The sequence below is a fragment of the Melanerpes formicivorus genome, unplaced genomic scaffold, assembly GCF_026170545.1.
Source record: "Melanerpes formicivorus ecotype bairdi unplaced genomic scaffold, bMelFor1.0.p_v2 SCAF_10, whole genome shotgun sequence".
Classification (NCBI taxonomy): domain Eukaryota; kingdom Metazoa; phylum Chordata; class Aves; order Piciformes; family Picidae; genus Melanerpes; species Melanerpes formicivorus.
The window spans coordinates 22852153-22879999 of NW_027142362.1; the positions used below are offsets into that span (position 1 = coordinate 22852153).

General features: G+C 46.8%; 1 protein-coding gene and 1 long non-coding RNA gene across 3 annotated transcripts in view; one reads left to right on the forward strand and one right to left on the reverse strand.

Annotated features, from left to right (window-relative positions):
- Positions 1–27847, reverse strand: part of PSTPIP1 (proline-serine-threonine phosphatase interacting protein 1) — a 71108-nt gene that overhangs the window by 20177 nt on the left and 23084 nt on the right. For both annotated transcript variants that reach the window (XM_068144273.1, XM_068144272.1), the window contains exons 2-8: positions 27698–27798; positions 23300–23374; positions 8000–8034; positions 6781–6887; positions 4297–4359; positions 2564–2662; positions 757–802 (exon numbers count right to left, since the gene is read on the reverse strand). In XM_068144273.1, the coding sequence (XP_068000374.1) occupies positions 757–802; positions 2564–2662; positions 4297–4359; positions 6781–6887; positions 8000–8034; positions 23300–23374; positions 27698–27798 (526 nt within the window). The remainder of the gene's footprint in view (positions 1–756; positions 803–2563; positions 2663–4296; positions 4360–6780; positions 6888–7999; positions 8035–23299; positions 23375–27697; positions 27799–27847) is intronic.
- LOC137443996 (uncharacterized) lies at positions 63–25964 on the forward strand. The gene is made up of 5 exons (XR_010988034.1): positions 63–260; positions 4219–4376; positions 5164–5235; positions 25364–25504; positions 25651–25964. It is a non-coding gene; the product is annotated as an uncharacterized lncRNA (long non-coding RNA).

Consider the following 27847-nt stretch of genomic DNA (forward strand, 5'->3'; position numbering starts at 1 on the left):
CCGGTAGTTAGAGCAGAAAATGGGACAGGCTTTTTCTCTTTTTTGCCTGTGAGGAGTCTGCTGTGCCTCTTGACACTTGAGGCAAGTGGTTTGCCACAGTAGCACAAGAATGTGTGAATTTCAAACTGGTGGGCCAAAAAGATGTGTGGGTTTTTTCCTTGCAACTTTACACTAGACTGAAGAACCTGGCTGGACATGGTTTGCAGATCATCTGTAAACCTTACAGTGGGGATAATGTGAATCAGAGGAGAGCCAGTCAGGTGAGCCGTGGGGTTTAGTGTAAACCTTTATATGGGCAGTGAGGGTCAAGCCTGAATTCATGAGCCAGCTCAGACATATACTGGGCTGGCCTGGACATAAACTGGGTTTCTGGCTGCAGAATGCTACCATGCTCATGTACAGGGAGCACAGGGATTGTGTATCTGATTTGCCTGGGGACAATCTGAGTGACTGTCTTTTGTGCTTTCAAACTTGCTTCTGGAAGGTATTTTCTTTCCAAAGTGAAGTCCCTGCAAGAGGCCTTCTATAAATTCTTTAATGAAAGCAGGAGTCTCTCATTTGCACAGAGCAAAGTGAATGGATGTGTCTATCGGGTTCCTGTTCTTTAGAAGCTTCTTCAATAATCTTTAGGTAGGTGATTTGGGAAACTGGACATCAGAGCCAGCCTGGGTGATTTGGATGGTGCTCTCTTAAAATCAGTGTGCTGGTGGATCATTGCTGAGAAAAATCTTAGTTCAGAGGCAAAAAGAGCATCACCTGCTTCATTTGCTGCATCTCTGCATTGCTTGGCCTTGTTCTGGCTCTGAAACAAGAAAAGAAACACTCCCAATTAATTTCTGCCCCACTCTTTCTGCTGCCTGCTCCCTTTCACCTTCTAGGGGAAAGACAGGAACTTGCAGACACCTCTTGGCTGTTCTGTCTTTATTCACATTTTCTTTTTTAATGCATGCTATGGAGAAGAAGGGACCAGAATTTCACAGGTGCATTCATAGGTCCACTGCCTTGAAGGGAAATCTGGCAATTCACATCTTTCCATTCAGATATCTCTGCCACAGCAGTTCAGTGCTGGTATGATCCAACCTGTGTCTGCTGGCTTAGTTGTTTCTCCAGTGTTTGATGTGCTTATCTAATGGATATTTTTAAGCAGAAATAAATGGCAGTTAGAATTCTTCATCCTCCAACCTCTTCCTGTAATACATGGATGAAAAGAACATAGCCTTTAAAATATTTTGCAAATGTCAGACTATTTCCCTTAACAACTCAAGGGCCTAAAAGCAAAATTCACTCTAGGTAGGGCTTTTCTTCTTTTAAAAACAGCTGTGTCTTTTAACAAATTAAAATACAGCTATTATTGACAGCTCTGCACTCCCAGGTCTTTCTGCACAGATGGTGATGACAACACATTAATGCGCAGCTCTAGACATCAGTGTAATGCATTCTTCCACTCTGCCCTTCAAGACAAGGCTCAGGTAGGGGTTCTCATGGCCATATTCCTCCTCACAGCTGGCTGGAAAACGTGTGGTAAGCTGGGAACATAAGCTTCATTCGTATTTGCTTCCCGGCCCAAACTGTTTGTGCGTGCTGCGCAGAATTAAACAGCTGACATGTTGCTTGTGAGATGCCTCTGCACGTTTCAAACGTGCTGGCATGTGTGTGGAAGTAATGGCAGTGAAGCACCCTGGGAGCCTTCTGCATGAAGGGAGCTGGGTCAGATTTTGATGCCATTGAAGTTGCTAAATGTCCTGGCATAAATTCAGCAGGGCTAGGATTTCATCCCCTCTTTGCAGCTAAGCTGAAGGGTTTTATTCCTCAAAGATTAGCGACTGCTAGAAATAAATATGAAATTCTGATGCTGTTTTTAGAGTCTCCATCCCCCTGCTCCTCAAGATGATTTTTTTTTTTGATCCTTTTTGCTTACACTGCACTGATTTTTATCGAGCCAAAGGGAGTTCATTTATTTTGTTTTCTCCATCTGTTCCGCTGTAAAATGTTCCCATTAAAAGTTAGTGAATTGTCAGCCTCAAGTATCAAGACGAGGCAATGAAGGACTTCAGTGCCTTAATTTCCAATGATTTATTTTGGAGTTTGTAAATTTAGTTGCAATTAAACTAAGCATAAGGAGAAAAACGTTGAGGAAAAATATGCAGTTTAATATAAGACACCTTGCCTACCTAATGCCGTTGACCAAAAGGCAAATCTAACTGCATGATGTACTCCTGACTTGCTTCCTTTCTTCATGAGTAACTTCAGAGGAAAACCTCATTCTGTTTCCCTTCAAGATTCACAGAGCAATTGGATAAATTCATTAGGGAAGTTAGTCCCTTCCCAGTGTTTTTAATAAACGTGGGATTATTGCAGAATCAGATCAGGGTTACCAAAGGAGTCAGCAAAGAAGACCTCCTTGGTAACAGGCTTTGTTTTCACCTTGATTCCAAAGGGTTAATTAGAAGGGAAACCAGCCCCTAGCATCTCACAGAATGGGTTGTTCAATTGCACTGTTATATACCTTGAGAATGAAAGAAAAAGAGTTTTTCTCTCTAAATAACACTGTCACCTAAGGTACCTTCTCCGTTTGCTTTTGGTTGCCTGAAGCGCTTGTCCGTTCAAAGGACTGCTCGGCCTCATCTGCCTCCTTGCACTTCTGTTCATAGGTCTTCTTTGCCTGTGTTGGAATGAAACAGAATGCAAGGGTTTGGGTTAGGGAACAAGGCTGGCTTGTCTCCAGCGTGGTGTTACAGGTATTTTTTGGTTTGCAGTCTGAAGGAGCAAATCAGTGCCCAGCTTTGGGCAACTGGAAAACTTCCTGGTGATGCTGTAAAGAGAGAGAAATATAGAACTGAAAAGTGAGGGTAGAGTCTGGCAGCACAAATCAGGTGCTTTTCATGCAGCCCTGGAGTTTTTTGCTTTGTACAATTGCAGCCAGCTCCTCCAGGGGTGGTGTGGTGGGTTAACGCCTCTTTCTGAAAACAAAAGAAGAAAGCAGGGGGGAGGGCTTGCGGGTACTTTACACTCCCTGAAGGGCGTTTCCCCCCTGGGAAAGCTGAGTCTCTTCCACTCCCCCTTCCCTGCCCAGCTAGGGTATAAAAAGCAGGACATCATAGCAGTTGGATCTCCTTTTTGGCTCCTGCCTCTGCTGGATGAGAGCTACTGCAGCTGCCCTCCTGATCCTCAGCCACATGGCCGGACCTGATCCTTTTCCCTGCTGCCTCTGCACCTCCTCAGAGAAAGACTGGTTTTGTATTATTCTTTTCTGTCCCCCTCCCATCCATTTTTGTTCCTTGCCCTTGTGAACCTTTTTTTTTCCCCTGTTATTGTTATATATATAATTTGAAGAAAAAAATTATTTGCCTCTCTACTTCCAAGCTGACTCCAGATTGTTGCTTAGTGGATTTGCTCCTTACCCTTTTTTTTTCCTTCCTCTCCCTGTTTGGAGGGAGGAGGTGGGGGGGGAGTGGGGAATTGATTCTCAGCCTTTCCCCCATTTGAGCTTTTAACTCTCAGTTAAGGCTCAAACCACTACAGGTGGTCATGATTGCGTAGGCAACTATAGCACCATCAGAAGTCTGTCTGAGCTAGCAGAATCAGGAGGCCACATTCCTAGGCTGCCCCTGGGGCTGGATTGTCATTTCTACAGTGTGACTTGGAGCACTGGGTGGATGAAGTCAGTGAGTTGCCTCACCCATTGCTCCAAGCTATCGAGGCATAGCCAGCACCCCATAGGTAACAGTCTTGGTGTAGTCCATTGGAAGGAGAAATTCATATTTGCACCTAAAGCCCTCCCTTTCCTTAGAGATTCACTTAGAACAGCCATGTTTAAATAAAACATTAGTAGAGTTCCACTGATAGACCTGTAACTAGAGGCAACTGCCCACTGGAAACCCAAACCAGCTGCCTGCAGTTCCTGTACCTGGAAGCTTTCCAGTTGGAGAGGTTTCCTCCTGTTTACAAGATTCCCTCACTGTTTTGAAAATTGTGTTTACACAGACTGAAAAATTGTTTGGTCCTGTAAGTATCCTTGCCCAGAATGAACAGAATTCTATTTGACCAGGGGCATTGTGCATTCCACATCCACCTTCTGAGTGTTTGTTTTGGAGACACTTCAGTGAGTGCAGCAGGAAGATCAGTTCAGCTTCCTCCTCCTAGCAGGAATCGCCTCCTCTCTCTCTCTCGTACACACTCTTGCACACTCACACATTCTTGATCTCTCTTTAAATATAGGTTATGTGTGACACAGTTTTCACCCAGCCTCAAAGTGGAGCCAGTTTGCCTCAAGGAAGCCACACAAAGCTTGCTTACCTCCATTGTTCTCTTATACACGGACAATTTGCTCTTCTGCGTGCGCTCCATCGCAGCCTCATACTGTAAGAAACACAGAGGTAAGCATTTCTCACTTTGGAATTCTTCCTCTGCTTTTTGGATGTCAGGATTAGGAAAGCCATCATTAGGGCCTCTCCACAAGCCATGTGCCTGTGGGAAAAATTGCTTCACGCTGCTTTTATAAATGACAGGTTTCTAAGTGACGCAAAGAGTGTGCCAGGTAAAAACAAAACAAAACAAACAAAAAACCCACCCAGCCAACCAAAAAACCCAAGATAATTCTGCTTCAGTGGTTCCATTAGTAGCAGAGAGGATGCAGATCTTAATTTTCTTCCTCCCTCCCTTTTTTTCTTCCCCTTACGGAGATTAAGTAGTGGCACACCAACTGACAGTGCCCACCAGCTCTGCCAGCAGAGTTCTTTGCTAGTACAGGAGCATAATCCCACAACTTTGCAGACCAGATCAATGTCTCACCTGTATGAGTAAGGGTCGTCTTAACTTGTATTCCATTGCTTCTGGCAAATGTCTGCTCAATGCAGTTTGATTTCCATAACAACATCTGGTCATCCTTGGAAGGACAGGGCTGAATTCTCTTTTATGGTTTCAGTTGTGATATGCCCAGCCTTATGTGACAGTGAGATATGCTCCTGCTTGGCAGGGTCTAAGTTTCTTCAGTGGGACTTGCAGTCCTTTAATCTGTACACTCTGCTCAAGCAAAACTCTCTCCAGGGCTACCCAGAGGCTTGCTTTGTCCTGGGCTAAACAGCACAGTGAAATTACAGCAGTTTGGGAGGTTACCAAAAGTGCTGACACCAACTAGCTTATCTAATATTGATTTCCTTACAGCCACACACTAGATGGAGGAAAAAATCTTGCCTAAGATTCCAAAGCAGTTTTTCCAGGCCCCTCTGTTTCCAGGTAAGTTGTAGGCTTATTATTGTCACCAGGAGACAGAGGCTCTTTCTTTCCCCCCCCAAATCATAGTGGCAAAGTGAAGGGGAAGATATACAGGTGCTGATGTACACTCTCTGCCTTTACCTGAAAGGAGGTTGTAGTGAGGTGGAGGTCAGTCTCATCTCTCTAATAGCAAGTGATAAGACAAAAGGAAACAGCCTCAAGTTGAACCAGGGGAGGTTTAAATTGGATTTTAGAAGAAACATCTTCAATGAAAGGGTTTTCAAAGAGCAGAGCAGCTTCCCAGGAAAGTGATTGAATCCCCATCCCTGAAGGTGTTTAAAAGCTGCAGAAGTGTGGTGCTGAGAGACGTGGTTTAGCAGCACATTTGGTAGAGTTAGGGAACAGTTGGACTCTACGATCTTGAAGGTCTTTTCCAGTTGAAATGATTCTGTGATTCTATGATTTGCCTTATTGGCTTAATCAGACCACTGTGAACCTCAAAGCTCAGAAACAGTGCTGCTTTTATCCAGTTCCATATTTAGAGATCTTTGCTGTACCTGGGTCCTGTGTGTCAGGGTTGTGGACACAGGATGTTTATGGCATTGGATAATGGTCATATAAAAAATATCAGCAAAGAACTGGGTATTTCATGTTATTCCTTTGGTGATAAGTGACTGTCCCTATGGAACCAGAGGAGGTGCAAACCTGACCACTGTTGCTTGTATTGAGAGGATCTCAGGTAGTGATAGGACTAGGGGGAATGGAATGAAGCTGGAGGTGGGGAGATTCAGGCTGGAGGTGAGGAGGAGGTTCTTCACCATGAGAGTGGTGAGACCCTGGAATGCGTTGTCCAGGGAGGTGGTCGAGGCCCTGTCCCTGGGGGTGTTTAAGAGCAGGCTGGATGAGGCTCTGGGCAGCCTGATCTAGTGTGGGGTGTCCCTGCCCATGGCAGGGGGGTTGGAACTAGATGATCCTTGTGGTCCCTTCCAACCCTGAATGAAACTATGAAACTATGAGAGCTACTTTTTCAAGGGACTTAGATCTTGATAAGATCACAGGGGATTATGTGGCCTTAAATATGCTCCAGTTTTTATTCTACACCATCAACTGTGTGCTGTTTATTCCACACATTTGTAATTCAGTACATATTGGCATTGCATTCAGCATGATCCACACTTCCTTTTATAGCTTTTAATGTCTGTGCTACCCCTTTAATTTCATGCATGTTGGAGATCATGCAGGATGGTAGCAAAGAAACCCAATTAGCAAGGATATAAAAGAAGCTAAAAGAAAGGATTAAGTTCTTACAGGAATAAGAATAGTATCTGTAGTTACATTGCAGAGAGTAAAAGTGACTAAAGCCTCTGTTTCCTGAGTCCAGAGAGCTACTTTTATTTCCAGCTGGGAGCAGAGAGAGATTTTCTGTCACAGTCTAGTATATGGAGTGAACAGGGCACTCTGGGCATGTTTTACCATCTTTTGCAGCATTCACAGCCTATGGCTGGAGACAGGTCATCAGCATGGACCACTGAGCCAGTTTGTTTCAGTGTTTCTCTAGTTCCTCACCTTTTTTCTTTGCTCCTTCTGTCTTTCTCGGAACTCCTCTATCCCTTTCAGCTCATCCTTCAGCATTATTGCCAGCTGGATATGAGAGTTTCCAACACTTTCGATTTCTAAAGCAAATCAGAATTCATGCACAGTCAGTAGAAAGCTTTTTAAATGTGATGTCACATTTTTTTTCAGGAGGTATTTCTAGGAAGTGACTGTTGTCTGACTTGGCACGAACAGGGCAGCCTTAAAAAGGACTTCCCTCAATTTCTGTGTGCACTGACATCGCTGAGGGTTCACCCAACCTAATCAGGGCTTTATTGCAGGTGCTTTCAGTGCTTGCAAAGTGCATGGGTAAGGCTGCTTGCTGCAGAATTGCAGCACCCACTCAGGGACAGCCTTGGCAAGTGCAGGGCCAGCTGCACTTTGAGGATATCCTCATTGCTCCATTTACCCCAGATACTCCCCTTCCTTATGGGGCTGGGGCTCAGATGCTGTGGTGCAGAGGGAGGGAAGGAGAAATAACCTCCATCACCACCCTCTGTGTCTGCTTCCCCCCAGCTATACTGCTGGATTGTCATTGCTCTGGGCAGTTGCTTCCCAGTCACATCCAGCCTTGTGCAAAAATGGTTACAGAGGAGGTTGCAAGCTGCAAATATCCAAGACTCTGCAGAGATGGATTGGATTTCAGAGCACCTGGCTGATGCTGCTTGATGTAGCTGGTGGCTTCTCTGCTTTTGTTGGCTTTGGAGCCTCTGAAATGGAAGCTCATGTTTTGCAGAAACATTGAGTTTCCCCACCCAGGCTCTAAAGATACCATAATTGACCAGCTGCTTTTCAAAGGGGGCTTTATCTCCACAGCAGGTCCTGGAAGCCAGGTACACTGTCCTATTGGCCTGCATTTGCTGTGTGTGAAGGGGTTTCCTTTAGCCTTGGGCACATTTAGAAAGCAAGCTGGTTTGATGTCAGTGATTTGCAAAAGAGGGAACAGAGCTGGTATTTCATGCCTTGATCCAAATAACAATAACTTGAGGAACAAGCCATTTTCTTTGCCACCAGAGAGCTGATTGAGTGCCCAGCCTTGGAGGACTCCCACCACATCCTTTCTCCTCATTTTCTGCACTACAGACTGGGATAGAAAAGTTGGAAATGGAGGAAGGAAAAGGTGAAAGACCCCAGAGGGCACAGATTGTGTACCTGTCTTGCCCAGGTCAGGAAGGAAGATGTAAATACTCACGTTGCTTGAGCCTCTCAAATGCTGCCTTCAGTGTGCTGTGAGGCAGAAACAAGAGCACTTTGTTAGTACAGGTCTCAAAGGATGGGTTGTGAATCTGGAGAAAAAAACCTTTCCCCTCAGAATCCTGAAAGATCCACATAAAGATAAAACTCTTAATAGTCTGGTAATAAAAGTTGACCATGCTAACAAGCACAATAGCATCAGTCTGTTACCATCAGGAAATGCAATGAAATGCTCCATGAAGCAAGGAATTGCATCACTCTTGATGTGCACCCTCTTTTTTAACCCCACTCTATTTGTGTCTGTGAGCCTCAACAGACATTTCCCTGTTCTCACACCTTGCCAAAGGATACGAGTGAATGGAGTAATAAAGACAGTCAGGAGGATTTGGGTTTGGAGCATTAGTCTGAAGGGTAGAGTGAAACCAGCTCCACCCTCTGTGTTGAATGCAGCACCAGCAATTACTTCCTCCTCAGTCACCGTTGAAGCCGGAGCAGCTCTGCTATGCAGCATCCTCTGTATTATGCCGCCTGAGCACCCCCGTGTGGCACAGCTCACTCTCCTTTAGAAGGCACAAATGGTGCACAGCAAGAATAAACTGTGCTGTGGAATCAGGCATGGGTGCTGGGCTGTGAAGCTATTGCATGGAGATGAGCAAACAGAATTGCTATCCTGCCTGTCTGCATGGTCCTAAGTACATACCTAAGTAGTCCTACAATGTAAAGGAGCAGAAGGGTACTGATGGTAACTGCCTGATGCACTGATTTTTGGCAAGCTGGAGTCCATTTTAAGGAAGCACCAAAGATACCAGCATATAAATAAGGAGAATGGAACAAGCAGCCTGTAAAAGGCATTTTCACCTTATTAATTTTCCAGAGTTAGAAAGCAGCTCTACAAATCCCAGAGTGTGCTGTTCCCTGAAGGAAACAGTTCTGGCAGCTCCACAGAGCCTGGGTCTATCCCAGGCAGCAGCCCAGGCAAAAGCCTGTGGAGACGCTGCAGCCTCCCTGACTGAAGCCTGGCTCCTAAAATAGCCCAAAAGAGGATTCATGTAGCTTCCCAGCCATGTGTGACTGCAGATGGGTAGGGAAATCCTTGTATCTCTTGGGCCATTTCAGGAGTCAGGAGAGACACAAGAAGGATCCTAATTGCCCTGGGTTAATTTCGTCTGGACATCTGTTTCCTAATCAAAGCTTGCTCTCCCAGCAGCAAGGCTGCCTTGCCAGGCTTAAGAAAAATGCACAGGCAAGGGGAAAGGCTGGGCCTGTCCTCACTGCCTCGCCATCCACTTCCAAAACTAAGCTTGCAGAAACACATGGAAAAGCCTCTCAGCCAGGAGAGATGAGTAAGGAGCTGTTTGACTCTTTCAGCCACATTTGGTGTGATGAATTTCCTGAGATAATTCAGGGGAAACGAGGCTGGACTGAGTATTTCTTTCCAATATTGTCCTAATAACACTTTAACATTGGGAAGGTTCATTTTTCAAATCATAAGACTGCAGTGAGGTTGATGGAGACTTCATTTTCACAACACAAAGGAAACAGTATTCTTTCATAGTATCATAGTATCAGTCAGGGTTGGAAGGGACCACAAGGATCATCTAGTTCCAACCCCCCTGCCATGGGCAGGGACACCCCACACTAGATCAGCCTGGCCAGAGCCTCATCCAGCCTGGCCTTAAACACCTCCAGGGATGGGGCCTCGACCACCTCCCTGGACAACCCATCCCAGGGCTTCACCACTCTCATAGGGAAGAACTTCCTCCTCACCTCCAGCCTGAATCTCCCCACCTCCAGCTTCATTCCATTCCCCCTAGTCCTATCACTACCTGAGATCCTGAGCAGTCCCTCCCCAGCCTTCCTGTGGGCCCCCTTCAGATCCTGGAAGGCCACAATTAGGTCACCTGGGAGCCTTCTCTTCTCCAGACTGAACAGCCCCAACTCCTTCAGTCTGTGCTCATAGGAGAGGTGCTCCAGCCCTCTGATCATCCTCCTGGCCCTGCTCTGGACACCTTCCAGCCCCTCCAGATCCCTCTTGTAATAGGAAGCTCCAGAACTGGACACAGTACTCCAGGTGGGGTCTCCCCAGAGCTGAGCAGAGGGGGAGGATCACCTCCCTTGCCCTGCTGGCCACACTTCTCCTGATGCAGCCCAGGATCTGATTGGCTTTCTGGGCTGCAAGTGCACACTGAGAGCTCCTGGTGAGCTTCTCCTCCCCCAGCACCCCCAAGGCTCTCTCCTCAGGGCTGCTTTTCAGCCAGTCCCTGCCCAGCCTGGATTTGTGCCTGGGATTGCCTCCACCCAGCTGCAGGACCCTGCCCTTGCTCTTGTTGAACCTCATGAGGCTGGCTTGTGCCCACCTCTCCAGCCTGTCCAGGTCCCTCTGGATGGCCTCCCTTCCCTTCAGCTGTCTGCTGCACCACACAGCTTGGTGTCAGCAGCAAACTTGCTGAGGGTGCACTCAATGCCACTGTCCATGGCACCCACAAAGATGTTGAACAAGCCTGGTCCCAGGACTGATCCCTGAGGGACTCTGCTTGTCCCTGGCCTCCACTGGGACATGGAGCCATTGACAGCCACTCTTTGGGTGCGGCCATCAAGCCAGTTCCTTATCCATCTAGTGGTCACCCATCACACCCATGTGTCACCAGCTTGGAGACCAGGATGTGGTGCAGGACAGTGTCGAAGGCTTTGCTCAGCTCCAGGTAAATGACATCAGTTGCTCTCCCCTCAGCTATTAATTTTGTCACCTGCTCATAGAAGGCCACCAGATTGGTCAGGCAGGATTTGCCCTTGGTGAAGCCATGCTGACTGTTCCCAATCACCTCTTCACTATTCTTCTGAGCCAGTAGTGCCTCCAGCTAAGATAATTAAAAGCTAGCAATTAGGAGACAAGTGGAATGTCAGCAGCAGAGATGGCCCTTTCTTATCTGGAAGGGGTTACTTGGAAAAATTACAGATATACAAGCAATAAAAATTTCCCTTTTCTAGTGTGGCTTATCCAATAGGAGATGAGGAATGTGCTAGCAGCTTCCTGCCTGAAATGGGTAAATACTGGACTGTACAAAATAGAGGACACTTGCAAATAGCACCTACTGTTTGCACGCTGTGTTGCCCTGTTAGGAGATTTTCCCCTTTGCTGTGGTGATTGAGGTTATGCAGAGACTGGCAAAATTGCTGTAGTGGGTACTGAAAAATAGCACTTTCTCAGCACATATCAAGGACAAAAGCAATTTGCTGCTTTTCTGGTTCCCAGGCACCTGAGCTACCAGAGTAGTTCATGGTCATAAGCCATATGCAAAGCTTTCCCTAAGGATGGGTGTGCCTTCTGCTACAATAAAGCACCTGCCTCTGACCTGGAGGGTGACTGCTTTGCCCCCTGCATGGTCTCTAATGGCCCTTTCAGAAAACTCTGGCCTCTTGCTCCTCCCATGAAAGATTTTTCTAGCCAATTCCCTAGCTGCTGGCTGGGGCAAAGCCCTAGCCCATGAGTGAATTGAAATAGACTCAAACTATTTCCTTCCTTATTTTTATAACAATTCTCTAAAATCAGTGAATCAGATCCCTCATTCTTATGAGACCTAAGGGAGCAGCAAATATGCCATTGGGCCGTGTTGTGTGTGGGAGAGAATGCATAAATCTGGTGCTGACCCCCTGGATCCATCAGGTGCTCCTTTATGACTTCTGGGCTGCAGGGATGTGCTGGCTGCAGCAGCAACACCATAGATTAACTCCTCGTTGCTGCTAGGGGCTGCGATTCCGCCACTGAAATCTGCCATTGCTGTGCAGGGAGTTTGGACTGTGGCCACGCTGGGTTGTGCATACAGCACCTATTGCCTGTTTCCTCTGGGTGGGTCTGACTTTCTGATAGGATTGATAAAGGCTTTGTTCTGAGGGTGTCTCATTTTCTCACTTGATCCTCTCAGTTTGTTATTGGTAGTTTATCCTCTCAGGTTGTTACACTGCTTAGCATTGCAGTAGCGATTGATTCTGTTTGCTTGTCTGTTCTGTGGTCAGATGAGAAAATCTAGGGTTGAAAATCATTCAAGACAAATGGAAGATTTGTGAATTGCCCTTGTTATTATTGCCCACTTCTGGCATTGTTTTGCCAATTCGGGAAGACTGTTAAACCAGTCCAGCTAAAGAGAGAGCACCACCAGCCTTCCCTTTGGGCATCCTGACACGGAGCATCCTGCAGATGCCTCGTTGAAAATAGGCTCAGACACAAATTTACTCTGTGTGTTTGTTAAACGACTCCCCCTTGGACATACAGAGATTGGATTTGTCAAAATGAATTTCTGGCAGAAACAGGATTGATTCTGAATCTGGAATAAGGGGGACCAGGTAGAGCCTGTGCAGCAGCCACTCTGCAGCAACTTCTGGTGGGTTTTGCCATCTAGTGGCTCAAACGTTGTTATCATTTTCTGGAATACCCATCCTGGCTGCTGCCTGTATTTGATGTAGTCTCCTGCTACTCAAGGGCAGCAGAATTGAGCTGCTCTTGTAAAATATGCATATTTAGGTGTTTGCTGTTCCAAGTGGAGGAGGAAGAGAATAGCAGAGCTTTTAGGGGAACATGAAAACCAAGGGGAGAAGCTCATTACACTGATGCTCACCCACTCTTTAGCATTCTTATTCTGTAGACTGCAAAATGCTTTAAAGTGAACTTACCCAGATTTACCCAGCACACCAAAGCTGAAAGGGCAACTCACTCTCAGTTGGGCACTGATCACTAGTTCCTGTGTCTCTTCTCTAACAGCATAGAGACCTTGTTTTGGTTTTCTCTCAGTAAAGCCTCTCCCCTGCTTTCAAGACAGAAAATGCATCCTGTATTTGAGCAGAGGTGCCTTGTTTGACCCTCAGCCACCATCAAAGGACAGGTATGAGGAGTGGTGGGTAACCACTGCATCTGAGCATAAATCCATTTTATACACTGTGCAAAATTATCTGACAGTTGGTTCAGAAGGGGAACACAGTTGTAACAGCATGGGATTACAGCACTTCAAAGAGATCCTGTCCCAGCTTCAGTCTGTGTTTGCTTTCTCTCTGCTCATTTTTGGGCAGCCTGCACTGGGCAGTTCCAGGTGACACAGGGATCACCAGGAAGTGTGCAGTAGATAGGGCTCTGGTGCCTACCGCTTCGCAATCAGGAAGGCTGGGGAAGGACTTCTCAGGATCTCAGGTAGTGATAGGACTAGGGGGAATGGAATGAAGCTGGTGGTGGGGAGATTCAGGCTGGATGTGAGGAGGAGGTTCTTCCCCATGAGAGTGGTGAAGCCCTGGAATGGGTTGTCCAGGGAGGTGGTCGGGGCCCCGTCCCTGGGGGTGTTTAGGAGCAGGCTGGATGAGGCTCTGGGCAGCCTGATCTAGTGTGGGGTGTCCCTGCCCATGGCAGGGGGGTTGGAGCTGGATGATCCTTGTGGTCCCTTCCAACCCTGAATGAAACTATGAAACTATGAAACTATGAAAAGCTGAATCTTATTGTACTAGAGATGTGATTAGCAGAGCTCCATCAGGGGCAACATAGACTGTTACACCACACAGGTTTTGTGCTGGATTTTGGGGTTTTTTTTTGCAGCTCTAGGCTTGATGGTTGAACTGAGTCATTCAGAGAGTGCCTTTTCGTCTTGTACACAGGAAGGTAAAACAGGTTCTTCTAACCGGAAAACCACAGCTCTTTAAAAATTGTCTTTCTTTTCTACCTTGGCTTGGTAAATAGAAGTGTGAAATAAAATAACCCCACCTTCCTTCCTGGTAGCTTTCCATTTTAACATCAAGATGATCTACAAATATTGTGTTCCTACTTTAAAAAGATATTCTTTCTGAAATGGAGAAGCCTCTGCCAGATGAACTCTCAGATGAGACCACTTTCCCACAGTCCTATTCCCCCTCCACCTCTGGTAACTTAGATCCTGATAATATGGTTACAAAACCAACCCAATGCCAGTCTTCTCTGAGGCCACAATTAATCTCTCTCTTTTCTCCTGCTGCACAAGGAAGACCCATTGTTATTCTACCAACATTTCTTTCTTTGTTGACCTGTGGTGGTAACCAAGTGTGAGAAAACAAGTTCAGAAGCGTCTGGTCTCAAACGGAGAGGGAGGAGTGGCGTCTTCTCTAACAGGGAGGGAACTAAGTCAGTGACAAGTCCTAGGCCAGGCACGTAACAGAGTATTTCACATGAGAACCGTGTCTAAAATTGCTTACTGGGGATGTGGGGAAACATCAAAGAATTAATTTTGCCAGGCTGTTTCTTTGTTTCTCAAAGGATCTATAAACAGAAAGGCCAAACCACTTAGTGCAGCTGGAAAGATCCCTGCACAGGGATCCAGCTGTGGGATGATATTGAAGCCACCTGTGGGGAAGGACAGGCATGAGCAGCACCCTTTCACAGTATCACAGTATCACAGTATCACAGTATAACTAAGGTTGGAAGAGACCTCGAGGATCATCGAGTCCAACCTATCAACACAGACCCCATGACTAGACCATGGCACCAAGTGCCACGTCCAATCCCCTCTTGAATGCCCCCAGGGATGGTGACTCCTCCACCTCCCTGGGCAGCACATCCCAATGACGAACAACTCGCTCGGTGAAGAACTTTCTCCTCACCTCCAGCCTAAACCTCCCCTGGCGCAGCTTGAGACTGTGTCCTCTTGTTCTGGTGCTGGTTGCCTAGGAGAAGAGGCCAACCCCTTCCCGGCTACAACCACCTTTCAGGTAGTTGTAGAGGGCAATGAGGTCACCCCTGAGCCTCCTCTTCTCCAGGCTAAACAATCCCAGCTCCCTCAGCCTCTCCTCACAGGGCTGTGCTCAAGGCCTCTCCCCAGCCTCGTTGCCCTTCTCTGGACACCTTCAAGTGTTTCGATGTCCTTCTTAAACTGAGGGGCCCAGAACTGGATCAGAACTATGATCAGGGGAGTCCAAGCTTCTGTCTGTCTATAAATTTGTTACAGCAAGGTGCAAGACAGCACGAGTAGTCATATCAACCTATTACGGGAGGCTGCACTGTGCATCAGACAGGGAATAGTGTCGGGAGGGGTGTAGTTCATCTCTCATGAAGGTAGCAACAGAAGTGCTGTGGTGTGCCTGCACCTGTGTTTTGGTTCTGGTGCTTGGATATTCCCATGTATGTGTCAGAAGCGGGAAAAAAGCCCCAAAAGGAGCGGTCTGGTTACAGGGAGCATGGATGCCTTACCCCAGACTTTGCTAAGGCAGAGAAGCAAACAGGATGGCATTTCCAAGTACCACCTTTTCACTGTGAAACCGTGCCCAGAGATAACAAATTAGAAACCTCTGTGACTCAAAAATGACCTATGCCAGTCAAATCAGATGAGAAAGCATTCAAAACTAACTTTATGCCTTTAACATAAAACTGAATTTCCTCACATCTCTTGAAAAGAATGCAATGCTACCCAGAAATGCCTGTCCTCATCACCAGAGAGTGTCTAGACTGGATTTAACGAGAATTGAGCAGAAGTCTTTCAGAGTGTGCACTCAGGTCCATTTTTACAGAGCCCTGAAACGGTCAATACACAAGTGTATAAAGTATCAGTATCACTAAGGTTGGAAGAGACCTCAAAGATCATCGAGTCCAACCTGTCACCACAGGTATGTGCGGGCTCAGGACATTTGAGGAGAGAATAACTTGCCATGGAAGGATGTGACCTTCCAAAATGGCTTTTAGCTTCAGCTCAAAAATGCCTGCTTTGTGTGAAGAACACAGAGGATCCTGTATATTACGTGACAAACGCACGCTGTTTATACAGAGGAAGCAGCAATTGGCATTTCGTTACAGATGCCCTCACCTCAGGCTCGCTGAAATATTCTATTTCAGGCACTGCAGAGAAGGGCAGAGCAGAGACAGACTTGAAGAAACTACCCTTTCCTGAGTTCTGAAGAAGATGGTAGTGGAAAAGAGGGAAAGAAGAAAGTGGCAAGAGGGAAAATCATGTACATAAGAAGAGACCAGCAAAGCAAATAACAAAAGTAGCTGTTGTCGGACTAGGCAGGGTTGAACCAGCTACTACGAGTTTACAGCAGTTATTTTACACAAGAACAGAGTTTCCAGAGACTCTTTTTCAGCTGAAACTGTGGCTGCACCTGAAAACTGGGCTTTAGTGTATCCTGTTTTCATGTTACTCTGCTGAGGAGCTGCCCAAAGGTAGTGGACGGAAATTGCCTGTCACCTTGCAGCCTGAAAGGTGTTCCCTCTCAAAGGCACAAGCTCTGCTGGGAGTCATCTCTAGCGTATCAAGACACCACTGCTGTGTGTGCTATCAACACACACTTGCACACTTGATCTGAGTTTGTAGCTAGCTGAAAATCCCCAGTTTCTGTACATCCTTTCCCATCTCTGCAACACAGAGTGTGGAGAGCCCACCACAGTTTACACTTCATAACATATGGATCCCTCTCCCCCACTGGATGTTGGTGTAGCCTAGCATTTGCCAGGAATATACATCTGGAGCTTTGTGATAGTCTTTTTCATAATTTCATAGTATCATAGTATCATAGTATCATTCAAGGTTGGAAGGGACCACAAGGATCATCTAGTTCCAACCCCCCAGCCATGGGCAGGGACACCCCACACTAGATCAGGCTGCCCAGAGCCTCAGCCAGCCTGGGCTTAAACACCCCCAGGGACAGGGCCTCGACCACCTCCCTGGACAACCCACTCCAGGGCTTCACCACTCTCATGGGGAAGAACTTCCTCCTCACATCTAGCCTGAATCTCCCCACCTCCAGCTTCATTCCATTCCCCCTAGTCCTACCACTGCCTGAGATCCTGAGCAGTCCTTCCCCAGCCTTCCTGTAGGCCCCCTTCAGATACTGGAAGGCCACAATCAGGTTCTTTTATAATTAGAGAGTATGAAACGGTGTTTCCAGTTATTTAAAAGTAAACAACAGGCCTTTAAACTTAGTACAAGGTGTAGGAATGAAGGCACTTTAAAAATGCACTTCAGGCCTGACTTGGGATGGGTGAGCTACACAGCTCATTTGCATGCAGGATCCATCCTGCCACTCTGTTCTGTTCACAGTATCACAGTATAGCTAAGATTGGAAGAGACCTCGAGGATCATTCTCACACTTTGCCCACTCTTCAAGGCCTTCCCTGTCCTCTCCTAGCCCTAACCCACTCAAGAGGTACATTTGCAACTAATACCCTCTCTCATGCTCTCTTGCAATACCTGTTCTCCTTCCAGTGCTTTCTCTAAGACTCCCCAGCTACCTGTATTCCCAGGCACAGCCTGCATGCATAACTGTGCTGGCACATCCAGGTGACGAGCTTGAGGGAAGCTGCCAGCCTTTTCCATGGTTTTGGTGTCATAATGGAGCTGAGTTTTTAAGTGGTTGTAAGTGTAACTGTTTGTAAGAACCACAGCAGAGAGTGAACTGCAGCTCACCAGTGCAGAGGTGTGTTGAGGAACCCCACTGTAAGGAAACCAATCTCCTTTTGCAACATGTGTCTGGTCTGATATAGCTAGTGTAGTGAAGTGAGCTAAAAATCAACACAGAAAAAGACACTTCTGCACTCAACAGGGAAGGACATTGGTTTCTCTCAGGATTCAGTGGGTGCTAAAATGCTTCAGGGTTTTCAATGAGAGAGAGAGAAGAATTCCACTGGAGGCTACTACATACAAAGCTTCTGCTGGTGTGGCAGACCCTGAACTGCTCAGGCTGGAACATTGTTTAGGAGAAATACGTTCATATTCTTGCCCTTTTCTACTCATCCCTTGGCATCTAATGTTGGGGACAGGATATTAGGCCGAAGGGATTTTGGTCTGAGCCCATGTGAGCATTCTTGCATTTAGGCTTCTTTCTTTATATTAGAGTGAACCTGCAAGGCCTGTAGGAAGTGCTGAGTTAGATCCGTGTCAGGGGTTGGACAGAGGGTTTCTCCCTTCCCTTCCCTTCCCTTCCCTAGAGGAAATAATTTCTACCAGCTGCAGTGCTGGAGGCAGGGGCAAATGCCTGCATTTGCTTGAACCAGGCTGAACTATTGAATGTCTGTGTCCTTTGGCCGGTAGGCAGCACTTACAGGGAACTTTTCTTTCTTGAGCTGGGAGCTGGAATGTTCATTTGCCATGTCCATGGTAACCAACACCAGCTTCTTTGAGAAACCTCCTCTGTACTTCTTTGTAGCTTGTCTGCCTCTCCCATTTTAGTTTAGTCTGCAGCTGTAGGCTGACAATGGCCAGTTCCAACGCTGCTCTGAAAAAGAACAGTGAGGACCTCACTGAAGTCATCACAGTGCTAGAAACTTGTCCTCTACTAGTTCTTAGGTCAAAGTGGTTTCTCTCATTTCTGGTGCTAAGGAGTCTGCAGGTGGAGATGCCATACCTTTTCCCAGGTTGTGATGTCATATTTCTGCTGATACTCAGTAGTGAAGTGTCCTAGTACAGACTTGCCTAAAAGCTCAACAGGAGCTCTCACTGTGCACTTGCAGCCCGCAAAGCCAATCAGATCCTGGGCTGCAGCAGGAGAAGTGTGGCTAGCAGGGCAAGGGAGGTGATTCTCCCCCTCTACCCAGCTCTGGGCAGACCCCACCTGGAGTACTGCCTCCAGTTCTGGAGCCCCTATTCCAAGAGGGATCTGGAGGTGCTGGAAGGTGTCCAGAGCAGGGCCAGGAGGATGAGCAGAGGGCTGGAGCACCTCTCCTGTGAGGACAGACTGAAGGAGTTGGGGCTGTTCAGTCTGGAGAAGAGAAGGCTCCCAGGTGACCTCATTGTGGCCTTCCAGTATCTGAAGGGGGCTACAGGAAGGCTGGGGAGGGACTTCTCAGGATCTCAGGTAGTGATAGGACTAGGGGGAATGGAATGAAGCTGGAGGTGGGGAGATTCAGGCTGGAGATGAGGAGGAAGTTCTTCCCCATGAGAGTGGTGAAGCCCTGGAATGGGTTGTCCAGGGAGGTGGTTGGGGCCCCATCCCTGGGGGTGTTTAAGCCCAGGCTGGCTGAGGCTCTGTCCAGCCTGATCTAGTGTGGGGTGTCCCTGCCCATGGCAGGGGGGTTGGAACTAGCTGATCCTTGTGGTCCCTTTCAACCCTGACTGATACTATGAAGCACAAACAGTGCCAGGCCCTGAGTGGTCAGCTCTCTCTGAGGAGCTGTAACAATGCTGAGGGAACAAACACTGCACAGCATATAGGATTGAAACCTGATGGCTGCTCTCACATAGATTTTTTCTCAAGGCAGTGCAGAGAGGTCCCAGAGTTGCTGTTCCATTTCAGCGAGCCTTCACAGCTATCTTTCTTTAGAGTCAGCAGCATATGTCTTCATCTGTGTCTTTCAGTAACTAGAAATGGGCAGTTGACTCTATTTATACATTTAGCTGAGTTCAGCAGTTTGCTTCAGATGAAGCAAAAGTGGGGGCAGAAAAGAAGAGCCTGAAAAAAATGTGGAAATTATTCTTTACTTTGGTTCAGAACTAAAAGCTTCTACAGCACAGGGGAGGCTTGGAAGCAAGCTGTTTTCTTCATCCACATCCACTGCCTGGTGCAGTGTGCTACAGACCTCCCTAGGCTTCTCCCTGTTGCTTACATTTACTCACAGTGCTTGTTTTCTGTGCTTTGTTTTCACAGTATCACAGTATCACCAAGGTTGGAAGAGACCTCAAAGATCATCAAGTCCAACCTGTCACCACAGACCTCCTGACTAGACCATGGCACCAAGTGCCACATCCAATCCCCTCTCGAACACCTCCAGGGACGGTGACTCCACCACCTCCCTGGGCAGCCCATTTCAATGGCCAACAACTCTCTCAGTGAATAACTTTCTCCTCAACAGCTCCCAGTTTTGTGCCAGTCCTGGCTGTGCCGAAGTAACAACCTGGGCAGTACCTCCCCGCTGCTGCCTGATTTCTCCTTTGAGCAGACCCTCCTCTCTCTGAGCACAGGAAGCAATAGAAAGGGTTGTTTTTTTTCATTTTACATTTTTTTAGCACCCAAGGGTTTGAGGTCAGAATAGCTGGGTAGCTGCCAACGACTGAGCTTCTGGAGGTGGAAAGAAAAGCTGTTCACAGCGGTACTGGGAGGACATAAGCCCATGAGGCTCTGCTGGGCTGTCCACCACGTGAAGTGGTGAACATAAATTTTGAACAGAAGTCCTACAAGGAGTGGCTGAGGGACCTGAGGTTGTTCAGCCTGCAGAAGAGGAGGCTGAGGGGAGACCTCATTGCTCTCTACAGTTCCCTGAAAGGAGATTGGGGTGAGGTGGGGGCTGGCCTTTTTCCCAGGTAACAAGTGACAGGATGAGAGAAAATGGCCTCAAGTTGCACCACAGGAGGTCTTGATTGGCTATTAGGAAAAATTTCTTCACTGAAAGGGTCATGGGGCACTGGAATAGGCTGCCCAGGGAAGTAGTGGAGTCACCATCTCTAGAGGTGTTTAAAAGACTTTGGGGTGAGGAGCTTAGGGCCATGGTCTAACAGTTGTGTACAGGGTGATGTTAGGTTGTGGCTGGACTTGATGATCTTAAGGGCTTTTCCAGCTAGGCCATTCTATGATCCTAATTGATGCCATTGTCTCCAGTTGGGCAGGTTTGGCACTGGCTGCAGTGTGGTTTGCCATGGATACTCTGCCAACAGGCCCCTGCACAGGGACTGCTGCTTGTTTCATCCTTGAGATGCTGCTCTCCTCCTCTGCTTTCCATGGCGGCTACAGAGCATTGCTTTGTCCTGGTGCAGTGATGGGAGGGGTTTTGCAGCCAATATATTTCTTTCAGAAGTTGTGCTAATCAGCACTAATTAGCCTGATAGTTGTTTGTCTTAAGGTCTTCTGGGCATGTTCTGATACTGGAAGTTTTGAGGTAATTATTAGAGATGGATTTTCTAAGTTCCTTTATTGATTGTTTTGGAAAGGGTATCAGGTACCTTCCCAATACTGAGAACAACTGGAGTGTGAAATAATTTCCCAGGAGAGGTGACAGAAAGCCTTAGTATGTGAGATGTTTAACAGATGACTGAATTTAAGACTAGAGGACAATAATTCTACATTAGCAAGAAAATGAGCAATCTAAAATTAGTAATCCCTGCTCCTCTGCAGTGCATGGAATGGCACAGGAAGTTCTGTAGGGTGGTCTGCAAAGAAACCTGGAAGCTTCCTTTTTTTCCTGGTGATTGTCAAATGCAAGCTTTAGATACAAACACCTGCACAAGGCCTTCCTTGGGCTTTGTTTGTGAAATGCTGCTACCCAAAGCTGTATTTAAAGATGTGAACAGCCCCGTGCAGCCTGTCAAGTACCTGTAATAGCACTGGGACTCAGTGTGTCAGGTGATAGCAGGGAGTCCTGTGAAAGAGGAAGCACTTGGAATAATGGACAGGGATAGCTGTAGCGTAGTCCTTTCCAGCTTTCCTTGTTATAGGTCTTACTGCCAGACTGACCTTGGAAGCAAACTGCAGTCAGCAATCAATGTCATCTAAACAAACAGAAGCTTCACACCATCTCCAAAACTTTAAGACATTCAAACTAAACCTTTCCTTTTCCTGAGTTGTTCCCAGCCTGGATAGACCCTAGTGTTCTCTGATTTTAAAGTGTTTATGCTGGACTAATGCCCTTCACTGCCCATCTCTGTAACTCCTTAAACAGGCAGAGAATGCTGAAGGACAGAAAGCAGTGTCCTCTCTCCATCTCAGATGTAGTAAGACATTTGCTTTGATAAAAATATCAGTGCAAAGCTGGTTACTACCCAGGCCAGGTGTGGGGTCATGGGAATGCGGTAAATCAGCCCTGCAGCATGCTTTGTTGGTACGTTCAGCCTTCTCTCTGTGCCAAGTTAGAATATTGCTGGATCAAAGTGGAGGGGCGCTTGGATCCATATCCCGACTCTGGGACTTCACTCTGCCTCTAAATCAAGCTTTTATAATCTCTTAAGAAAAGTCAGAGCCATGAATTTTCCACTAAGTCACAGAAGGGCAGCCAAAGCTGTTTCTAAACAGGTTTGCTCTGCCAGCCCTGAACTGCCAGTAAAGAAGTAAAGGTAGAGCCTTTCCTTAATCGTGGAATACTGACCTTGACCTTTGGTTTGGGAAGAAGACATCCATCCTTAATCTGCTATTTTGATTGCAAAATAATGTTTCTTCTTCTCCCTTTTCTTTTATTACATCTGTGAATTGAGACACCAGGAAGGTGTCATCTCTGGCAGCCTTTGCTAGGAACCTTGCAGTGCCTTATTGCCTTGTTCAGGGGCAAGGTGGAGCCCTAAGGGAGGAGAGGCTTGCACATAGTCTGGGGTGAGCCTCAATGCTCTCCAATGCAACCAGATGCTTGGGTTAATGTAATGGTTTTGCCACCACCAAACCTCTAGAAAGCACTATGGGTGATTGCTTGGGGCTTCCATGTCATGGTGGGGCAAGGCTTTGAAGTCAAGGTTTCCCATGACATACGAGCAGGATACTGCACTCACACCAAGAGTGATAAATCAATGTGAAAAGGAGACTGCAATTAAGAACCGAGAGATGGGATGGATGAGGTTAGCAGCCCCCAGGGATCAATAGAGCTGGTTTGTGTTTAGATTGAGGTCTCTTTCAAATCTGTCTTCTGTGACCCCAGATCTTCATCATCTGCCACCTTATTACTGCATTATTACTTGTTACAATAATGACAAAATGTCTCATTATTGCTGCTGCCATCAATAACAGCAGCAGTTTATCAGCAGTGTTTATTAAGTTAAATCCCATGCCAACATGTATCTTCCCCTCCCAACACAGTTTATACATGATCTAAGATATGAATAGAGGAGACTGAGAAAAATGTATGTCATTTTAGTCTGTTTCAGTAGTTCCATTGACCTGTTTCAAATGAAATCCCTTCAAAGAAGTTTGGAGTTTGTACTCCTAAGCTAAGTCTCGTTTTCTGCAGCAGAAGCTATTTTTTTGCTGCCTTTGCACTTTGTGTTTGCTCTCAAGCACACAGTGTGTGTCTTTTGGTATCTTTGCTGTTGCTTTTGTCACAGTCACTCAGTGTCCACTGGCTTTCCAGAACTGCCAAGTCACCATCCTAAACATTTAACAATCTTTTCCTTGCTTTCCCCCATCACTTAATCTGCTTTTGGAAGCAAAAACTAAATGCCATTAGGAATCCTGAAATAAAAAAACATTTCTCAGACAAGACCTATTCCCTGAGATTTTGTGACTCCTGCTTTGAAGGACTTTGGCATTTCCCTGATTTTTCTATACCTTGTAAAGTGCTGTGCAACACACTGAAGTCAGCATTTCATCGCTCTAGTCATAGGCAGAACACCTCAGTTAGATAGTGCTTCCAAACTCTTTCATTTGTACTGATAAGACAAGAATCCCTTACTTGATTTCTGTTTGTCCTCCTGCTTTCCGGGCAATCTGAATCAACTCTTTCCCGTATCTCTCTTCTGCTTGTGCTCTGTTAAAAGAAAAACTCACTCAATTTCTCTTAATGGTACCAGGACCACCGTTACATAAATCAAGTATCACAGTATCACAGTATAACTAAGGTTGGAAAGGATCTCAAGGATCATCGAGTCCAACCTATCAACACAGACCCCATGACTAGACCATGGTACCAAGTGCCACGTCCAATCTCCTCTTGAACACCTCCAGGGATGGGGACTCCACCACCTCCCTGGGCAGCACATCCCAATGACGAACGACTCGCTCGGTGAAGAACTTCCTCCTCACCTCGAGTCTAAACCTCCCCTGGCGCAGCTTGAGACTGTGTCCTCTTGTTCTGGTGCTGCTTGCCTGGGAGGAGAGACCAATCCCTTCCTGGCTACAACCACCTTTCAGGTAGTTGTAGAGGGCAATGAGGTCACCCCTGAGCCTCCTCTTCTCCAGGCTAAGCAACCCCAGCTCCCTCAGCCTCTCCTCACAGGGCTGTGCTCATGGCCTCTCCCCAGCCTTGTTGCCCTTCTCTGGACACGTTCAAGTGTTTCGATGTCCTTCTTAAACTGAGGGGCCCAGTAATTGCACCCAATGAGCAAAACACAAGAAATACAGTTTTTCCAGTTTCCCTATCTACTCAATCCTAGTGCCATTAGTTAACCCCAATATATTTTGAGTGAGCTGTTTCTAGTAGAAATGAGGAAAAATGAAGCCTATCCCCATGGCTTTGATTCCTGTGGAGTGCTACATACAACTCTGTCCCTGAAGAGTTGGATTCAATTAGAAGTGTACAGAACCGTAGTGAGGATGCTCAGAATGGAGTGCTGCTTTTGCAAAAGAAACCTAAAAGATGATGGCTGACTTGATCCATGCAAAGGAAGGCTGGGAGCAGAGTGAAGAGTAGGTTTCATTTAAGAGAGCTTGGGAATAAGTGACAGCTGGGAGTAGCAGGAAAAATTCTGCCCACTGAGGTGCTGCTGGAACAGCTGCAGTGAAAGCAAAAGGAGAAGGAACCTTGCTAGTGGTAAGGTGGGGCCCTGACAGTTTTAGGGAGGGGATGTCATGATGTAATATCTCACTTAATGGGGAACTGTAACTAGTGACTCAGGAAAGTGGTTCTGTTTCTATGGTTAATTAAGAAATACACTTGCTTCTTTGCTGTGTTCCCCTCCCCCATCTGTGGAAGAAATCCATCTTCTCTGTTTAAAAAATAAATAAATATCTGTACCAAGTATGCTATTTGCTTTCTCCTGGGTGCAAGACCAGGGCAGAATTGAGTTTTCAGTCTTTGAGTAGCTGCTAAAATCTATTCAATAACCAAGTCAGTAATAAATAATGAACAGATAGCCTGGTTCTAGGATTAGGGATGCCAGACTTTCTTTAGGGCAAGTCCAGTTCTCAAAAGGGGCTTCAAAGCATTTCAGACAGTTTTGAGCCTGAAACCTGACATCTTGGAGCAATGTACTCTCTGTTCAGGAAAGGAATTTTCATGTGGGTACGAGGCCATGCACCTCTCTGGTTTGCTCTTCCGGACGTCTTCCCACTCAGCCACACTGTGCTTTGTTCCTGCTGTTTGGTGAGCTCCATTGGTTTGAGGGCCAGTCTTGAAGTTTGCAGCACAGCAACTGTTGGGGCAAGTCTCTGTTTGAGAATGTGCCATTACCCTTTTGACTGTTCCTCTGCATCTGGTAGCTGCGAGCACCTTGTGTTGCAGCCATCTGTACCAGAAGCTCTGGCACAGGTTCATAGGTTTGCAACCATCTTCGTCCTGGAGTACAACTGTTTTCTCACTGCTCAACCTCCTAGTCCCTCTGCTGAACCAGGCAGTTTTTGTGAGCAAAAGTAACTGACCTGGGTAGAAAATTGATCAAGGGCTAGTGAAGCCAGGGAAGCTGGTTTCAGGCCATAGGGCAGCTGCTAGAGGAGTCCTTGTTGAAATTCTGGCAAGAAGCCCATGGTATGGGCAGTTTCTAAGAACAGAGATTCATCCCATGCTTTGATCTCCTCCTAGGTTATTCCCATAAATGAGATGAGGATGAGCTGCAACAAACATCTTCCAGAAAGAAAGTGGAAATTATACCTTCTTCCTGCAGCTCAGTGCCTGGTAGCTTTTCTCTTCCTCTGTTGTGCTCGCACCCACAGGCACGCACAGGTATGCACACTCACTGGGATGTTTTGGGGCTGAGCAAAAGTGCGTGGAAACGCTTGCTCTTTTAGCTTTCAGATCTGCAGAATGGCTGTACATGTGTTTATTTTATTTCACTGTGGAAAGTCCTTTGTGTTTCTACCACAAACCAGGCAGAACCTTATCCTGCAACTTGCAAGAACCTCTGTAACGTCTCGGAAAGAAACTCAGGCGTGCGTAGCATTAGAGACGTGCTGCAGCGCAGCGCCTGCCCAAAGCCTGCCATGTAATTCTGATCTCTCGTAAGTTATGACTCACAAAGGAGCTATTTTAAACAGTTGAAGTTAAGCTACCATCAGACAGATGTAACTTCAGGACGGTGTGATGTGAAGCAATAAAACATGCCTCCACTGGTGGTCAAGAAAAGTCATTCAAACATCTTCACGTGTTGATGGGAGACTCTTCACACTGTGAAACACTCAACTTGCAATTTGACGGCTCATATGCCCTTGAAAGTCCCAGTGCTTGGAGGCTAGCCTTCAGAGAACCAACCTAAGACCAGAAAACTAGATGGGGACAGCATGGGAAGAAAAAGCAGGCATGAGATTTAACACATCCAAGTGCCGGGTTCTGCACAGTGGCCATGGCAACCCCATGCAGTGCTACAGGCTGGGGTCAGAGTGGCTGGAGAGCAGCCAGGCGGAGAGGGACCTGGGGGTGCTGGTTGATGGTAGGCTGAACATGAGCCTGCAGTGTGCCCAGGCAGCCAAGAGGGCCAATGGCATCCTGGCCTGCATCAAGAACAGTGTGGCCAGCAGGAGCAGGGAGGTCATTCTGCCCCTGTACACTGCACTGGTTAGGCCACACCTCGAGTCCTGTGTCCAGTTCTGGGCCCCTCAGTTTAGGAAGGAGGTTGACTTGCTGAAATGAGTCCAGAGAAGAGCAACAAAGTTGGTGAGGGGTTTGGAACACAGCCCTGTGAGGAGACACTGAGGGAGCTGGGGTTGCTTAGCCTGGAGAAGAGGAGACTCAGGGGTGACCTTATCACTCTCTACAACTACCTGAAGGGAGGTTGTAGACAGGCTGATGATGGTCTCTTCTCCCAGGCACCCAGTACCAGAACAAGAGGACACAGTCTCAGGCTGCACCAGGGGAGGTTCAGGTTGGATGTTAGGAAGAAGTTCTATACAGACAGAGTGATTGCCCATTGGAATGGGCTGCCTGGGGAGGTGGTGGAGTCGCCATCATTGAAGGTGTTCAGAAGGAGACTTGATGGGGTGCTTGGTGCCATGGGTTAACTGTTTGGGTGGGTTGGATTGGTTGATGGGTTGGACACGATGATCTTGAAGGTCTCTTCCAACCTGGTTTGGTTTATTCTAATAAAGGTTTATTCTAATAAAGACTGAGGAAGGCAGAGCAGCATTCATAAGGAAGCAGTTCTCATGGGTTAACTGATGAATATATGATCCTCGTTGTGTGGCCTTTCCTCCAGGTTATGCTTGAGCATGTATGTGCCTCATGCTACGTGTGGAAACTGTTGAAACCTAGCCACTGAAAAACAACCAAATTTCAGATACACTATTCTAAGTCAGAAGTAGAAAAATGAAAGGCAAATGAGTCAGAGCAGCTGTGTAACATGTGGTTCCTCACACAAAAAGTATCAGCTGTCCATAGCTGTTGTTGAGTGGCACCTAAGAAGCATGTAATGGGTGGACATAGCCTACAACACTGTTGTTCAAAGTCTGATAGGGCTGGCAAATTATATGGGTTATCAGGGTGTCTGGGAAGGGCTTTTAGTAGCATCTTATGTAGGTTTTATTGGTTTGAAAATGGCCCACTTTTGGTAGTTACAGGAACCCGAAACAGTGCCTGTGGCCACAGCATGCTCAAAGAGAGAGGAGAATGTGTGAGTCACTTGCTTCTTGTAGAAGGGGAAACTCAGTAACTGCTGCTAGTGGAGGATGGATGTGATTCCGGAGCAGGAATGTTCTGGGTCTTAATGGAGCTCTGTATTCAGCCTTCTCAAATCTTTGACATTTCTGTTTGTTACCTACCTTCACAAACCTCCTCAAATTGCTGGGATTCGAATCACTTAGGCTTTCACATGTAAACTACTGTTACTACCAAATCTGTAAACAGCCTACTATTCATTTCCAGATGCCAAACAGAAGAGAAAGTGGAGGCTGTTCATACTTTTTTTTTTCACTCTAATTTTCTTACCTCTGCTTGAGCAAATCCTCCACATCTTTGCACATCTTCTTCCCATCCAACAGCCGCTGTACGAGCACCTCATAGCCAGTGTGGAAGGTGAACTCCTTGCACTGAAAACAGAAAGAGACAGAATTGGGATGACTGATGTGCAGTTTGCAG